General features: G+C 40.7%; 1 protein-coding gene across 1 annotated transcript in view; it reads left to right on the top strand.

Moving 5' to 3' along the window:
* The window catches only part of sardh (sarcosine dehydrogenase), a 42,479-nt gene extending 24,974 nt beyond the window's left edge, over positions 1–17,505 (top strand). Inside the window, exons 13-22 of the mRNA XM_022768440.1 lie at positions 758–841; positions 1,133–1,246; positions 1,723–1,861; positions 4,045–4,158; positions 4,944–5,091; positions 8,951–9,044; positions 11,288–11,450; positions 11,656–11,824; positions 12,759–12,894; positions 14,762–17,505. Coding sequence (XP_022624161.1) covers positions 758–841; positions 1,133–1,246; positions 1,723–1,861; positions 4,045–4,158; positions 4,944–5,091; positions 8,951–9,044; positions 11,288–11,450; positions 11,656–11,824; positions 12,759–12,894; positions 14,762–14,890 — 1,290 coding nt within the window. The 3' untranslated portion in view covers positions 14,891–17,505. The remainder of the gene's footprint in view (positions 1–757; positions 842–1,132; positions 1,247–1,722; positions 1,862–4,044; positions 4,159–4,943; positions 5,092–8,950; positions 9,045–11,287; positions 11,451–11,655; positions 11,825–12,758; positions 12,895–14,761) is intronic.
* The last annotated feature ends 113 nt before the right edge of the window (positions 17,506–17,618 follow it).

Genomic DNA, 17,618 nt, shown 5'->3' with positions numbered 1-17,618 from the left:
ACAGTTTGGGCTAAAAGAGGGTCTTACTTACACTTATCATCAATTCCTCCCATGTAGAATTGATTTTTAATATTTAGGCAAGTTAATTTGTTGCTCATTGTGTTATATTGTAATGGGTTTTAAAGCTGCGCTAATATTATCTTTCAAAAAGCTCTGATAAACCAACTGTACACTGCCTGCCTTGCACCAAAGGGGCGGACAGACAGAGTTAGCAACTTGATGGTGAGCTTAAAGAGCCAGGTCATTTTCTCAGTGGATGGCAGAGATCAAAACAGAGCTAAAAGGAGGCCAGACTCCACGACTCCAAATAAATGCTAATGTTGCTCTGTGTGTGTTTGATGTGTTATAGGCAACTATTTGGTAGCAAGTTCACAATAACAACTTTACAGGGTGATAATATGTCGGTGTCGTAGTTACAGCTTGTTCTGCTGCCCCCAAGTGGCCACAAGAAATCAATTGGTGTTGCTATAAATATTCAAAAACAGCAACCCAAATGCTCCTGAGCAAGACTTAACGTGTGGTTGCTCTGTCAGTGGATGTTTTCAATTAATGTTAATGTTCATGTTGCTTAATAGGAGAATTCATTTATGGTGATACAAAATTGTGAATATGTGCCTTTTAAATAAAATAAAAAGAATACCCATTTGTGCAATTGTGTAAACATTCTCATGTTTGTGTACTTCCTGTACTGATTTAACCTCTGTGTGTGTGTGTGTTTGTTTGTTTGTTTGTTTGTTTGTTTGTTGGTTGGTTGTAGGTGCTGACGGAGCAGGGCTGTGTATTCCAGGAGAGACATGGCTGGGAGAGACCTGGCTGGTTCAACAAAGAAGGGCCTGCTCCTGTGAGATACATTTACACCAAACACACACACACATACTGTGCACAAGCACATTCTCGCAAATGATTTATTTTCATCCACATATTGACAACTGGCATTTGGAAAGACATAAACAATTAAGATGCTAATTTTCTCACAAGGCTAGCTGGATAGAAACTGCTGGAACAGGCTGACTGCCAATAATGGGCGACCCTGACACAGTATCAAGCCCAGTGCTTTATCCTTTCTCTATAGTTGAGAAACAATAATGATTAATTAGCCTCTAACCGTTTGTTTTCCTGTGTTCTTGTAAAGGTTAAAGACTATGATTACTATGGAGCTTATGACATGAAGAAGAATGTGAACTACAAATACAACGAACTGCTGGGGAAAGAGTATACTTTTGACTTCCCTCCACATCACGACGTGGTAAGCGTAAGACACCAAGTGCAGAAGTGTGTCTGACCATGTGTGTGACTGAGTAGAGCAGCGTTCATTAAATTGCATGCAGCTTTCCTCTTTTGTCAGACCACAATGGGCCAAATAATTTAGGGTGAACAGATGAGTATGAACACGCTCTGCGGGCTCCCATGAGGCAAGGGAGCACGTGTCCTCATGAGAAATAATGGCCATGGACATGGTGCTCAACACCAGCATCAGACTAAATCAGCAGCTTGGAGGACACACCACAAAAAGAGAATGATCAATGTTGACGTCAAAACCTTGCTATTATTTTTCTCTTTAATTTCACTGCTGTGATGAATGCTGCCTCCAAGGAGCCGACTCCAAAGATATAGTCATCTTAGAAATGTCACAGACAGAGAATGTCAGGGTCTGTGGTCTGTGTTAATTGGTTGTCTTTGTTGTGATTTTTTTTAATTTTTTTTTATACACACTAATTGCAGATTAAGAGTGAGTGCCTGTCATGTAGACACGGTGTGGCCGTGTTTGACATGTCCTACTTTGGAAAGTTCTATCTCACTGGACCAGATGCCAAGAAGGCGGCTGATTGGCTGTTCACTGCTGATGTCAACAAGAAGCCAGGTCAGTCGGACTGCTACTTACGCAAACACACGCACAAATGCCTAGACACACACAGATGGGAGAAAAAATCGACAGAATGAATAGGACAGATACATGGACAGAGGGACTAAACAAGATGCCAACACATGAGAAAAACAGTTCTAAGTGTATAGTCTCTCAGAGGTGCTGGTGAAAGTGGCGGCAGCAGAGTCCTCATTGCCTAATTTTTTTTTTTTTTTTTGTAACTTTAAAACCAGAAAATTGACAGCCGGATGTGTAGGGGAGAGCTCCTAATGCTCTGGATACCTTTTTCTCCACTTTCATCATATTCCCACTTCTTTGGTTGTCCCTGTTTACTGCTGAACAGGATAGATCACCTCTGTGTTGACGGCGATGTCCTGTAGAGCTCTGAACAAATGCTGCCTGGGACACACACATATATATATAGTTTACATTTAGGCCTCTTTGTGTAGGATTTGAAGACATCTGACTTTGGAAATACCCAGTAGTTAAACCCCATGAGAGAATCAGGAAAAAAAGGAAAAAAAGATTAAAAAAAGGAAAAAAAATACCTGGCTAGGGTTATGTGTGTACAAACATATATAGGCTACAATGATAGGATGTAGGATCCAGCAATGTTAAAGCGTTGTATACTTGGGAGATTACGGTCTATACCTGCTCTCTATGAAAAGTGCCTTGAGATAACTTATGTTGTGATTTTTTTTATTTTTTTATTTATAAATAAAAATTGACGTGACTTGACTAAGGAAGTCAGGATATCTTTGTCTCTGCTTCATCAGTTTTGACCATAAATCTTCAGTCTTTCTCTTGTTAGACAAATTAGAAACCTACAGTAATTCAAGTGCAATACTCACTTGCTGGAATAATCCCTTAAAAGAGTGCTCCACCAATTTATAATTGCACTCACGTTACAATGTCAGACTGACTATGGAAACTTGGTGCCACTAGCCTCAAGTAGAGAGGAGGAGCGAGCTGCAGGGGTCTGGTAAGTTCACTTCTTTCCAACTTCACAGCCTCAGATTTATTTTTTCTTTATTTAAAACTTAAAACTTCTTCAGACCCAACAGAGGCTCACTCAAGTGACATCACTTGAGGCAATTTATCAGCCCTCCCGCAGGTCCCTCTGGAGCCACAAAAAACTTCATATACGCAGTAGTTCTCCCTAAGTTCTTAAAACAGACTCTGACTGTGTAAAGTCCTCTATAAGCTTGTACAGCTGGTGTACAGGAAATCAGGAAATTCATTTTCTGTAGCCTCTTGATTGATTTCTTGTGCTAATATCTACTTCAACTTTATTATCCGCCATTCTCTGAGATCACCAGCTCTCACTCCAACTGCTGTGTGAAGGTAGCTTCACAAAAAACTTGGCTTTTTCAGCATGATAGATGACGCATCATCCGACCTTGCTCTTTGTCTTTTTTTCCTCTTCTCTCTCTTTCTCACTTCCAATTCTTAATATACCGCAGTTACAGGGGCAGTTCTTGCTCTGAGAATATTTCATGTCCCAGGAGGCAAACTTATGCTCCGCTGACATATTGAGACACAATTTTCTTTAATACCTGTGACAGATTGAAACTGTATCATCAATTATTCAGTCAAATGAGAGATGACTGAGGGACAGTCACATATTAGCATGTCACTGCAGCCACCAGCTCCTTCGGCCAATGGATGACAGACATGGCATCATTTTATGTCTCTTGTAATTAGACACAGACTTCATTCATTAGTAAATTATTTTGAGGATGTCTTCATTATGAATATCTTTGTTAAGTGATGCTCTCAGCAGTCATTACAGTTTTTAATGGGGTTCATATTTCAGCCGTTTCCTTGGTAACTATTATAAGAAAGACATGGTTCACGTGTCGTCAGGGCGCGTGTACTCCCTGGAGGCAGAGACTGAAAATTGATTGCCCCTTAAAAACAACAAAGTTGTGGAAGTAGTGTAAGTACACTTGAGGTTATTAAGAATTTATACTTAATCACACATGTGGTGCAGGAAAGCTCACAAAACAGAGAGAAACCAGACTGCTCAAATAGAATCAGTTACAAACAGAAGATTGACCTCAGATTTGGGTTCATTGTTTATTTCCAGATTTCTGTCGACGCAGTTCCAAGAGACTGCACACTTTAAATTGGCCTACAAATTATGCCGCAAGGATTAATTGTTTATGTGTGTGTTTCAGGCTCCACTGTGTATACCTGCATGCTGAATAAAAGAGGAGGGGCGGAGGCTGACCTGACAGTGAGCAGACTGGAGCCTGGTGCTGCCAACCTGCCCCTGGCACCAGAATCCAATGGTGAGAAACAGTGTGTGTGTGTGTGTGTGTGTGTGTGTGTGTGGGTGTGTGTGTCTGTGTGTGTCTGTGTGTGTGGGTGTGCTGTTTTCATGTTTATCTGATATATTGTTTTATCTGCTGTGCTGTATGTTATCCATTCTTCTGTTTGTCATTCTTTCACTGTTTTTAACCTTTGTGTTTTATTTCCTGTTGGATATATCTGTCATTCTGTTGTACAGTGTATCTTATTTTAGATTTATTGTTGTTTTGCTCTGTCCTGTTTATTGTTCTGTCTCCCAGTTTATCTATCAGTACTGTGGTATTTATCATTCTGTTCTTCTACCCATTATTCCTCTGTTCATTCTGTTTCTCTCAATCATGTACCATTCTTCTCTATTTTCTCTGAATTTCCGTCAATCATTTACCTACTTTTCTATCTTTTTTCCCATCCACCAGTTTTTTCATCATTTTCAATTTGCATAAAAACAGAAAAGCACTGACACAAGAAACACAACAAAATTTGTAACTAAGCAGCCAAAATATTGAAAAAAAGAAATTGTTATGTTTGGCTGTGGTGGAAAAGCTGACATATGAAAAGAGAGAGAAGATTTTACATGTAGTTTTTTACATACTAACCTCTGTCCTTATTTGTTTAGTTGTAATTTTTTGTAGCCGTGCTGTGTCTGTTGTTGCCAATTTGTCGTTTAACTTAAACCTTTTCTGCCAGTTGTTCTACTTGTCTGATCCGTTATTGTTTCTGTCTCACTCCCCGTAATCGTTTCTTTCCTCTCCTGCCTTCGCTCCAGGCGATGCGTACTACCTGGCCATCGGGGGTGGTGTCGCAGAACACAACTGGAACCACATTAGAACAGTTCTTCAGGACCAAGATTTCCGCTGCCAGCTGACAGACCACTCTGAGGACATGGGGATGATCAGCATCCAGGGGCCGAAGAGGTGGGGAAAAGGAAAAAGAAAAAAGGGAGGGAAGGAGGCTGTGAATGAATGGAGACATTGCCATCATTTATGTGTCCAAGTGAGAAAAGGACAAAAGGAGTGAGTGAGGGCGAAGAGCGGGGGAAGAGGAGAGGAGAAAAGAAGGTAACTGATTGGTCTAAAGATGGGTTATGATTCACATCCTGGACACAGGAGGTGGGGAAAGTGAAAAGACGAGCTGTTGGATCGATAAGAGGAGAGCAGGTTAAGTGGCTATTCTCCAGACTTGGCCATAGGCATAAGAGGTGCAGGGACAGAGGTGGACTGAAAACAGCAGACAGAAACGGGGAGGTTCAAGATTAATTCTGCACTTTAATGTTGCCATCGGCTGTTCCATGATGCTGTGAACTCTTCTGTTAAATTCAATTTACATCTGCTTTTCATCTTCGTGAGCGATGATGATAAAGATTTCCCAGAGCAGTTGTGCTTTCAGTCTCAACGCTTGAGAGGGTTTAAATAGATGCACCTGGCGGGACCTGGAACTGTCATCTAAATCTAGTAGGACCCATCCTTTTTTAAAAACATTCAAAGCATCATGGAAACAAGAGCAACTTTGACTTCTCAATGGACATATGGTGTGGTTGACTGGATGCTAGGATCTAAAACCTAGTGGTTCAAATGGACCGGAATTGGGAAAAAAAACTGATCTCTAGTCTGAATCCAGCTCCAAACATGGATTAAACTCACTTCTTTTGTAATGTTATATTTTTGCTGTAGCTATAGCATTACTATTGCATACTATAACCTCACAGTAGATACTGGTAAAATTCGAGCAGGAGCTCTGGTTCTCTCAGCGTTCCACATGATAATAGAGCGTAACTTGATTCATTCAATTTTCATGATAAAGGTAATCCTATAGAAGCACGTCTCTTCACCTTCACCGTCTGCCATGTTGATTCCCCAGTGTAAACACTGCAGTGACTTTGAAGGACTAAAAGTCAGATACTCTGTTTAGCAAATATATAACATTTGTGTTGGGTCTCAGGAAATTATACGGGGCCACCAGGGATTAAGTTGCGACAGCAGTCCGCTCTATGAATGCCATCAAAGCACTGGGTTCATGTGTGAAAGTAGTATGTATGTAGCTGCATGTGCCTTTGGAACTGTGGTACAGTAGGACCAGGACTGACACTAAAAATGATCGTTTTCTTGATTTATCAATGAATCATTCGATCTATAAAATGATGAACAATCTCAAGTTAATGTCCTCAGATGTCTTGACTCAGTTTATTATCACATAAGATACAGAAAAGCCATGAATCCTCACAATTTAGCTTGAACTCGTGAATGTTTGGTATTTTTGCTTAAAAATTATTTCAGTTGATTATGAACATTTTTGCCAATAATGTCTGTCTTGGTTGAGTAGTAAATTAATCGATTTGTCAAGCAACAAGTAATAATCATTTCAGCACTCGTCTGGACCCGGTTTGGGTCAAGTAGGGTTTGGTCCTACTGGTGCCAACATTTGGAAAGGGCTAGATGTTTGCCTTGTGAAATGCATCACTACTCTTGGTGGTCTTGTTTAAATCAAAGGCTGTTGTAAAATGTAGGTCATTCAGATATATTGCTTCACTTCCTTCTTCACATCTTCTTCATTTTTCTCTCATCTCTAGTTTTGTGGTTTTGCGATTCTTGTGATTTTTGTCTGAAAATGTCTGTAACTCTACAATCAATGTATGTATGTAACCTGTCACAGTATTCCATTTTTTCATCCATCAGAACATTCATCCATTGATTTCTTCATCTAGGGATTAGAAACCATGTGTTGCTCAGGTGAAAATCGTATTTCACATTTGGGCATAGGAGGGAAGTCCAAGCTTGTCACTTTCTTCTTGCTTCCCACAGTTTTCCTTTGTTCTTCACTCAGAGGGCGAGCCGGGCCACCTTTACCTCTTCCCGATCTCATTCTCTGAACTCATGATCCATTTTTTTCTTTCTCTCTCACCTCCTCTCCTCCCCACCTCACCGCCCTCCGTCTTTGTTCTTCCCTCTTACCAGCAGCAGGGTTGGGCCACTCTGTTCTCTGTGTGGGCAGCGTCGATTTCTTCTCCTTTAGGCTTTTCTCATCTCCTGTTCTCTTAAGTTTTCTTTTCTCTCAAGTCCTTACGTCTCTGTCGATCTTATCCAGCTCTTTCCTTACTCTCCTCTCCCCACTCCTCCCTTTTTGCTCTGTCGCCTCTTCTCAGTTTCCTCTTCACCTTTTTTTTCATGTTTCTATCCCTCTTGCTTTTGTTGCTTACGCCAAACAAGAAATTAGTGCGTCACTAGCAGCGGTAGTCCTGTGTGTGTGTGTGTGTGTGTGTGTGTGTGTGTGTGTGTGTGTGTGTGTCATTATAGAGACACACACACACACACAAAAGGATGTTGATTATAGAGCTCATTGAGTTTTCTTGAGCATCCAAAGTGCACTCAGCTTCTGTCTGTGTTTGCGTCTTTGGATGTGGTGGTGTGTGTGTGTGTGTGTGTGTGTGTGTGTGTGTGTGTGTGTGTGTGTGTGTGTGAGAATAATATAAACAAGATTGGCATCCCTCTGCACAGCACTGTAATGATTCTCAGCTCCTCCTGATTGTTTCTGCCTCATATGAGGAACTGCAGAAAATCAGCCCTCCAATGTTTGGGTCTTATGAAGTAAATGGATCTCTTTAAAGCTTGAGGAGAGAGAAAATTACAGCATTTATTGAAATGCATTTCTCTGTGTTTTCCTATCCAGAAATGTGTCATTCAAATTCTGTGGAGAGGGGAGTCACTGAACTCGCAGACTCTCTCGCATGCAGCTTGGCAGCTTGTTCCAAAAGGGGAAACTGGTGCTTGCACTGCTTGCTATATTATGAACCTTATTTATAATATATGAAATGATGTGATATCCTGTAAGAGAGCCATGTGTGTATATGTGTGTATGTGTGTATGTGTGTATGTCCATCCTCTGATCCACAACTGAGAGCCACATTTAAGTGGCAAGTCAGAGAAACAAATTGATGGTTGCAAGACCCCTTTAGCACACACACACACACACACACACACACACACACACACACACACACACACACACACACACACACACACACACACACACACACACACGGAGCCATTCACTGATTATATGTAGCTAATTGGCCTCGCTCTTGGCCTCTGGAGTTCAGTGAACAAAACCTTGCTTGAGGGAGGACAGAAACTGGAGGACATCCTGAAGAGAATATCCGCCTGTGCATCATCCCCATATGCATGCCTGCACATGTGCATACATGCAAGAAATGTTTTATTCACATATAGGAATATACCCGCATACACACATTTCTGCATCCAACTGCAGCCACATCAATTGTTTTTTAGATAAAAAAAAAAAAAAGGACACCCACACAGATGCACACACAAACGTAACCTGAACCCTTCCCCAAATATACTCAACCCTGGCTCCCTGCCACACTGCTGCAAAAATATCTCTCACGTATTGTATTCTCTACCTGCCCACTCACAAACATACAAGTAGCAAAGTAAGCTAAACTTAGTTCTTTTTTTTTTCTGTTGACTCATCTTTATGTAATATTGATTTTAGAGTGTGTGTGTGTGTGTCTGTTTGTGAGAGGAGAGATGGTCCATTTTTACAGCAAATATAACAAGTTGTGCTGAAGTTTTGTTGTAATTTTTCCTTTAAATACTTCAGATTTAGATTAAAAAAGAAAAAAAAAAAACTATTTTCTTTATATGTCCAGTATTACTTGTGATGTGAGAAACACACCAGTTCCATAAGTGCAAGTGTAAAAAATGTATTGACCGATTTTAAATAACTGGCACAGTTTCTGTGTTTTCTCTCTCTGTGCAGTCGAGAGGTTCTGCAGGAGGTGTTGGACACAGACCTGAGCAACGAAGCTTTCCCTTTCTCTAGCCACAAAGTTGTCAATGCAGCAGGACATCAGGTAAGAACACACACACACACACACACACACTCACTCACACTTGCTTGGTGCAACTAATTTCTACAGTAATTGGATGTGGTATGTTTGTCAGCTTCAAAATAACCCTGTCAGTGCTTGCTAAATAAAAAAAATTCAATTAATTAAGAAATATTTCTATGCAAATCACACGCTGTTGAGTGAAACTGGTTTATTATTTCAAAGGTTCAGTCAACAGAGATCATAGACTGCGTGTGTGGGACAGATGGCATGTCTCAAGGCATCGTTGTGACTTAGATGTCAAGTTTGTCCACATTTTTTCTGTCTCTCTACCTCTTTCCGCCTTCTACCCCTCTCCATTTCTTCCCCTGAGGTCCAGCAACTCAAAACTCGACAACAAAGTTTATTGTGCTGCTGTTTGCAAGCATTGGGGAAATCATATATTTATACATTTACAATAACACTAACAATAATGCTGCAAGGTTGTGTAGCCTCGGCTTCTCGACTTGCACTCTACAGCGTCTCTGACCTCGGATCAAAGAGCATGTAGTACCGCAGCACATGCAGCAACACATGTGTCCACACACACTCGACTCGCTCTGTTTTAGTTGCTCTTGCATGAATTATGCAACGCTCCAGTGATTGCAGTCAGCGTCTTCTCGCAGCTCTGCGGTAGTGTTTGTGCGTGCGTGTGCGTGTGCGAATTGCTTGTGCTGTGTTCCAGCTGGTTGCTGGCCTTGTCTGGGTGACATTTTAATGGCTGCACTGCTGCGAGAACAGAGCTCTCTCTCTGCCCTCTGCTCCCCTCAAAGCTCATTAGACTCTCCCTCTCTCCCCCTCTCTCTCCCTCTCTCTCTCCCTCTCTCTCTTGCCAGTTTAAGCAAGTGTGCTGGCCCGCGTGCTAGATCCTGTGATTCCATGTTTATATGCATTTTTGTGCTTGTGTCTGTGCTGTGTGTGTCTGTGTTTGATGTTTGCCTGCTAAATCTGTGAGTGACAGCGTGCATGAGGCGTCCGTGTGTTTCTGTGTGTTCAAGTTTGTCACCTGTGTATCCGGTGGAGTGTGTGTTGTGAACAAGCGCAGGCTTACATGTACTGTCCTCCCCAGAGTTTCATGGTGTACATATGGGGCTCAGGGTGATCCCTGGCTGGCCAGATGGCCTGGCTGTCACAGCACCCCACTGGGGAAACTGTTGGAAAGAGTTTTTTTTTTTCCTCCTCATTTTTCACTCCCTTCCACATCCTCACTTTCCTTTTTCCTCTTCTCCTTAGTTTCCTCTCGTCCTTCACGTATATGTTTTGCATCCTACCCATTCTGGTGCTTTTCAACCTGTTATTCTCATTCTATTGTGACTATATAACAGCCTGACTGATACAGGAAAACTTTACATTCAACAGAAATAATCTCAAACCCTAATCTTTAGTTTTTATAATTAAAAAGAGGCCGTCCTTGTAGCTGTTGCTGCATACTGCATGACATGGCGAATCCTCCTCTTGCCATCATGCTGGCTGACTTCTCTGCCATGTTAATGTGTATATGCCGGTTGTGAGTGAAGCAGTGGAATGCTATAGCTTGTTGTATGCATGCTAGGAAAAAAAACCCAATAAGGTAGTTTGTGTCTTACAAAAAATAAAAAGACAACATATGCTCTGTGTACCTGTCTTTTCATCCATTCCCACTATAGGACAGAGAGAGGCTGTGTTTGTGGGTAATTATTCTATAGCTGCTCGGCAGTTCGCTACAGGGGTTTCCAGGGGGACTGCTTTCTGTGTTTAGTTTCTTGCGGAAAGACAAGTTTTTGAGATGCATGTCTCAGTCCTTCTCTACCTCTTTTCTCATCCTGTTTTTCTGTTCTATTTTCTCTATCGCCTCACCTCCCTCCTTTCTCTCCTTCCATCATTTTCACCTCTCACCTCAAGAAGTGTTTTTGTAATCTCTTTCAGGACTGAAAGCACTTTGGACATAACATTCTTTTCTAAAAAAAAAAAAAAGAAGGAGATTACGGTTTCCCTGTCTCCTCCATTTTGCACCTTATCTTATCCTTGCATCTATTCTATTTTCATTATTTTCTGCCCCTTTCTGGCTGTTTGCTTCTCTCCTTTCTTCAGCAGCAGCAGCATTTGGAAAAATGCATGACAAGTAAATCTGGTCCTTGAAAATGATGTGTGTGTGTTTGTGTGTGCACAGAAGCAGAGGTGTGGTAGCTTGGTCCTCTGCATGCCCTCCCTCAGTTCTCTAAGCCTCGTCTCTACCTCCTCTCGTCCAGGTGCGAGCTATGCGTCTGTCATTTGTCGGCGAGCTCGGCTGGGAGCTGCATATTCCAAAAGACTCTTGCCTTCCGGTCTACCATGCCGTCATGGCTGCTGGGGCAAAGCACAGCATTATCAACTCAGGCTACAGGGCCATCGACTCGCTCAGCATAGAGAAAGGTAACTTTCAATAAGAGGTTATAAAAAAACAAAACACTCCATCATCCAAATCCATCTCAAGGTTACAGGTTTACTGAAATGTAGCTAGTGAATGAAACAAATGAATTTGGTTTGACAGTGATATTAATGCAAGATCATCCCACGTTTTTGCTCACATCTCCATGTTCAGTGATTTTTGCTCTTTATCTCCTCCCCTCTTTATCAGGGTACAGACACTGGCACGCTGACCTTCGCCCAGACGACACACCCTTGGAGTCGGGGCTAGCCTTCACCTGCAAACTCAAGAGTTCGATCCCGTTCCAGGGCCGTGATAGGCTGGAGAAACAGAAGGAGGAGGGTCTGAGGAGGCGCATCGTCTGCTTCACCATTGACGAGTCAGTAAAAGCGTCTGTTGTGAGATTATGTGTTGGCCAGAAAGAAATCAGTGAAGTGAACCAAATCGTTTTTAAGACAACAGAAAATTCAAACATTGTAGGAAATTTCAGAAGACTCAGAAAACAAAACGAAAGAAAGCTTCCAATGGTGAGGCCACTTTTTCCACAAATGGATTCCTACCTATAACTGAGAACAGAAGCTTTAATATTAATGCATCTGCCAAATGTTCAGTGAGTACATGTAAAACTCATTTAAAAAGGACCATGTTTATGGTTTCAATACCTGAGCCACAGATGTACTGGGTAACAGGATGGAGAAGCAGTTTAATGGAACATTACTAAATCTCCCTACTGTGATTTTTCTTTTCAGACATTTTACATGCTAATTTTTTTAAATAGCAAATACAAACCGAAATTTCAGAAACATTTGTGGTTTTCTGTTCTGATTTTTGTACGTATAAACGTATAAAACATTAATGATATTTCACCATTTCATCGCTGTCCAGTGGAAATCTAACTAAATCAAAAATCCTAGTTTGGTGATTATTAATATTTAATAGTCAGCTGGGGGATTACCTCCTCTAATGGAGGAATCTCATTTTGAAGATGCAGGTTTACTCGACAACAAGCGATTTGCTATCGTGAAAACGTTGCTTTCTTTATGTGAAGCAAATGTCATTAATGTTGTTCATCTGCTGTACGAGCCTGAGGGTCATGATCACTGTGAATGTGTGTGGTTGTGTTTTATATATTTATAGAGTGTGTGCAGGAGAAAGGTGACGGTGTTATAGTGTAGTCTAACATCAGATTAAACTTGGAGTAAATTAGTTAATTTTGTGAGTGTGTGAAGGAAACGGGGCACATATGGTCTGTGTTTGAATGCAATTAGATTGTCATTTCTCTCTCTCTCTCTCTCTCTCTCTCTCTCTTAAAGGAAAGTACCCATGTTCGGTCTGGAGGCCATTTTCCGCAACGGAGTACCTGTTGGTCACCTGCGGCGTTCCGACTACGGCTTCTTTATTGACAAAACTATTGGTTATGGATATATCCGCAACCCTGATGGAGGCGTGGTAATGTTCACTTTTGTTTTCTGTTGTTTGTCATTCGGTCTCACACTCACCCTCAGTTTTCACCAGCAGGGTTCAAGTATGTGAGCTGCTAGGTGCATCAGTCAGTCATCAGTGTTTTTGTGTGTTGCTCTCCTGATGATGATGATGATGATAATACAGACGCACACACCATAACATATGGCGGAGCGTCAGACAGAAGGGCGGGAGCGGCAAGAGAGACACAATGTTATTGGTTGAAGTCGTGTAATGAAAGGCTAGAAAATTTCTTTAAATTCTGAAAAACTACAACAATCCTTCAGTGATTTGTCTTGTATTTAGTTCTGTATCTCAGAGCAGGTGCTCAATAGACACACCTACTGTGCGTGGATGTGTGTATATACGTGTGTGCGTGCGTGTGCTCATGCTGATTGGCCCCTCGGATTTTGTCGAGCACTTCGGTTTGGAAAAGCACAAACATTACACAAATACTTAACTCTAACTTAATGTTGCTCTGCTTGCTACTGCAACCAACAAGCTAACAATCGCATGTAGGTTTTTATGATGGGCGGATTAATTAGTCACCACATTTGATTGGATACATCTATGTATAACGCCCCCGAGTTTTTTTTATTTTAAATATATTTGCCTTGTACTAAGAGATAACAGAGGAATTAGCACAGGGACACAGGATTAGAACTTGGAAAGTGTATTTTTAATTCACTGGCTTTTCACTTTGATGACTTAATCTAAAGCAGGGCTTCCCAAAGTGGGGGCCGCTGTGATTTGAGCCCCAGGTAATAATCGAATAAAAAGTAAACGAACATTTAATTTGTTTTTAGAAAGTTAATGAACACCAGTGCACAGTGTGAACTGCATTATCCATAACAAGTAAGACTGTGCTGTGCAAAGCAGGGGACGCCTTCTTCTTGCAGGATGTCACATTTTAAGTAATTGTAGTAACAGTAGAGGCTGTTCATGATTTGTAACGGATTTTCTTTTGGTTAAAATGAATAGGCACGCTGACATTTCATCATGTTGGGATTTATATATCGAATGAACTTTAGAAACCCAATATCAATGTGTTTCTCACAAGATGACAGTGACAGTAGCAGCATCCTGCAGGGTTTCCATTAAAAACAGACATACAGCCAGATTCAAGTAAATCTGGATCTTAACTGGACTTTGGTCTTACATCATTGCAGTGTATAAAGTGGTTGTCCATATATACCGAGACAAGGGTGTCAATGTCCTTGCTGGCGTGTCTTTGCTGTCATGTCATAAGGCTGTAGATGTTTTAAGGTGGAATGACAGCAGCTTTGTTCCTGAATAAGGTTGTCAGTTGGTTAGAGTCTTTGACTACAGTGCTGTTCCCTTTAAAGCCTTCAACATGGAAATAGTAAAAACTAAGTGGTGATGAAGTGATGAAAGAGAGAGTTGTGTGTGTGTGTGTGTGTGTGTGTGTGTGGTGTGTGTGTGTGTGTGAAAGACAGACAGAGTGACAGTCCTCTTTGAGAGCTGCGGGAGGGAAAAGGGAGTCAGTCAGTGAAAATTAGCTCCCTGTGTTACGAGGGAGCTGATGTTGACTCATGAGTGAATAAATTGCTTTCAGTGTTTTATAACTGCTGAGTTCTCTGACTTCTCCTTATAATATGAACGCAGTGAAATTGTCCGTTCTTGATTGCTGTGCCAGTTGGGAACACAAAAGAGCGTGTGGATTAAAGGGTCATCTCGTTTTCTCTCCGTTTTAATTACCAACCGTCTCCTGATCTAACAAAATTTAAATTCCCTCCTCTCAGCTTTTCTTCTTTATCTCCCTCTGTTTTGTTTTGTTTTTTTCTTGCCTTTTTATTTTTTTTTAACCTCATCTCTCTCTCCCTTTCCTTATCAGGTGAGTGCTGATTTCATAAAGAGCGGCGAGTTTACCCTGGAGAGGATGGGAGTGACGTACAAGGCCAAGGCCCACCTCAAATCTCCATTTGATCCTGAGAATAAAAGAGTCAAGGGCATCTATGCTTGAGAAGGACCACAAATGTAAAAACTAAAGCAAGCACAGTCTGGTTGGAGAATGAGAGAGAGAGGTGCAACAGATTTTTTTTTTCTACATGCAGGTGCATCTGGTTTAGTCTTTACCTCTCTGTCAAATACTAGGTATCTCAAATGTTAGTAATTTAATTCGGATTATATCTGTGATTTAATAGAACTGAAGTGCATGTGACGGTGCATATGCTCATTGTAAAATTTAGCCTTTTATGCATGGTCTAAAATCTATATCAAGATTTCAAAGAGGTGCTGAAAATGATTTGTTTTTGTTGTGCTTCAAGGTCTCGGCTCCACATTTTTATGCCCGCCCTGGATTTTGAGAGTAACTGTGTACTCTTGTGAATGCTCGAGTGTGAGTGGTATTAGTATGAAGACAAATTCAAGAAGTAAATCTCTCTTACTATTTCTAGTAATCAAACAAGTCTTAATGAAGAGCTAGCAGCTTGTATAACAGTGATTCACGACCATGGTTCTAGGTGTGCTGGTAATATTTTAAACGAAGATCAGACAGCTGTTGCCTCTGTAACTAAAGCACTGCTAACAGCGCTGAAAGTCACCATTACAGGTGCATGTGTGTTTTTACTCAAAGACGATTCCATAAATTCTCAATTAGTGGCCAGGGCCTCTGTGTAGAAACAGGCTGTTAATAGACTCAGGTCGTTAATTCTGATCTTGTCCTTCAAGCACGGTATAGTTTATAATAATGTAGTGCTGTAATATTTCATTTCTTATTTATCCTATGAGGCCATACACTGCTGTATTGGGGAACACAAGTATTCTCAAACTACACAGCCGCCCCACAGGCAGTTAGAGTCAGATTACAGTGACTGATGTTTGTGCTGATAATAATGACTAAACAGAGTTTTACTTGCTCATGTCGTATCTAAATCTGAGGCAGACAGCCTGAGTGTTTATCAGAGTTGGAGGGAAAGCAAGAAAGAAACACCCCGAGGCACAGTGTAGCAGCCGGGGACAAAACAGTGCTGAAGAAGAGTGACAGAAAAAGACAACAGTTATCAGAAAGCTGCTGTTAACAGATACAACCCCCCTGTTTTCCTGATCCGTCCCCGTATCGCTCTGCTCTGCAGTTTTAATCTGCTGTTGCCGCTGTTTGCAAACTCAATGCTCTTAGTTTTGCTTCGTGTTTTTTTTTTTTTTCTTTGTTAGTTTTTTAACCGATACATTGTTCTTTAATGAGGCTATCTGCTTACAGTTTGTATGCTTAAGAGCTCCCATTTGTCTTGTGTTGTTAAATCAAAGTCAACATTTTGTGCATCTGCTTCACAGTAAAGCAGTTCAGGGGGCATTATCGCCTCTCTTTGTTTTCTATGAGTAACTGTGAAGTTACTGCAGGAAGTGCATTGAAAACAGCCCAAGCCTCATTAATGAATAATTTCAAAACATGAACTTAGTGCTATGGAGTAGCGAGTAATATAGTAGGGCTGTACTGTAGGACTCGTGTAATAATACTGTGGAAAATCTCAAATATGAATTGTGCAGAGTGTCTTTATATTTGGAATTTATTGTGCCTTTTAAGGTTTACTGTATGTGGGGGTGCGTGTGTGTAAATATACATAAAAACTGCTAACAGGTTTGCTAGCTAGGAAGCACGTGGTTTGCATCGATATTTCTGGGGCTGAAATAAGGAAAAAGTGCGACAGCAAATAAAGAAATCACTAGTTTAATAACTTGTTAACTGATTAATGCCTTAAAGGCAGGTGCTGGTATGTGAAGTAATTAAAGATGTTTTGTTAATTCTTTGTTTATAAGTCGACTAAAAAATGTAGTTTCTGTTTAATGACACTTAACATATAATTTGATTATGGATTATATTTTCCACCTATGTTTACATCCACTTGCATGAGCGCGGTTTAGGCCAAACCAAAAACCAAAGCTCATTGCACACACTATGTGACCAGCAGCCAAAAAAAAGTAAAGGAGTAAAGGAGGGCATTCGCGTGCATAACCACTACTTGCCTCTCAGATGTGTGTTGCTGCACGTTCAACACAAAATGTTTACTAATGCGGAATGATTCATTGATTCTGCCCAGAAGGCCATTAATCATTGAAATTGTTGTTCTCAGGAGTAGCTTAGGTTAATAACAAGATTTATATGGGAAATGTGAAACAGGCTGATAAACACTATCACTACTGGTCCTCTACCACAATGAACCCAGAGGTTTTTCCTAATACAGTTTATATAACTTCTCATCTTCCCAGAGTGTGATGTGAATATTGCAAAAAAATTAATGCTTTGGTGACAATAAAAGCAGGTGAAGTGCCAAAAATTATTAATTTCTCATTGCTGAGCTTTTAAATATGGTCCTTTTTTTTTTTTTAAATTGTGCATCCTTGTTATTGTTGTCTAATGTTTTTTCAAACAACAGGAATGATCAGTCAGAGGGAGGACGTAATGACCAGTCAAATCATAAATTTAATGTTAAGCTAGATTCATTTATTCTGTCCAAAGTGATTCATGTATTAATAAAAGCCTTTTTAACTGCCAAAATTTTTGTGACATTTATTATTTAACACAAAAAAATGATGCAAGGACACACAGCGGTATGTAGCCAAAGAGAGTGTAGATTACAGTGGTCAATTACGCTGATAAAAGTTATGAATTAAAATGAGTTTTTTATATATTTGTATATGAATACGACCCAAGTTATTCATTAGTGTTTATTACAGACTACAATTATTCACCA

This window comes from Seriola dumerili, unplaced genomic scaffold, assembly GCF_002260705.1.
Source record: "Seriola dumerili isolate Sdu_G_001 unplaced genomic scaffold, Sdu_1.0 BDQW01001601.1, whole genome shotgun sequence".
NCBI classification, from domain to species: Eukaryota; Metazoa; Chordata; class Actinopteri; order Carangiformes; family Carangidae; genus Seriola; species Seriola dumerili.
Note: the sequence above shows the minus strand (reverse complement) of the source record. Positions and strands in the feature narration are given on the sequence as shown.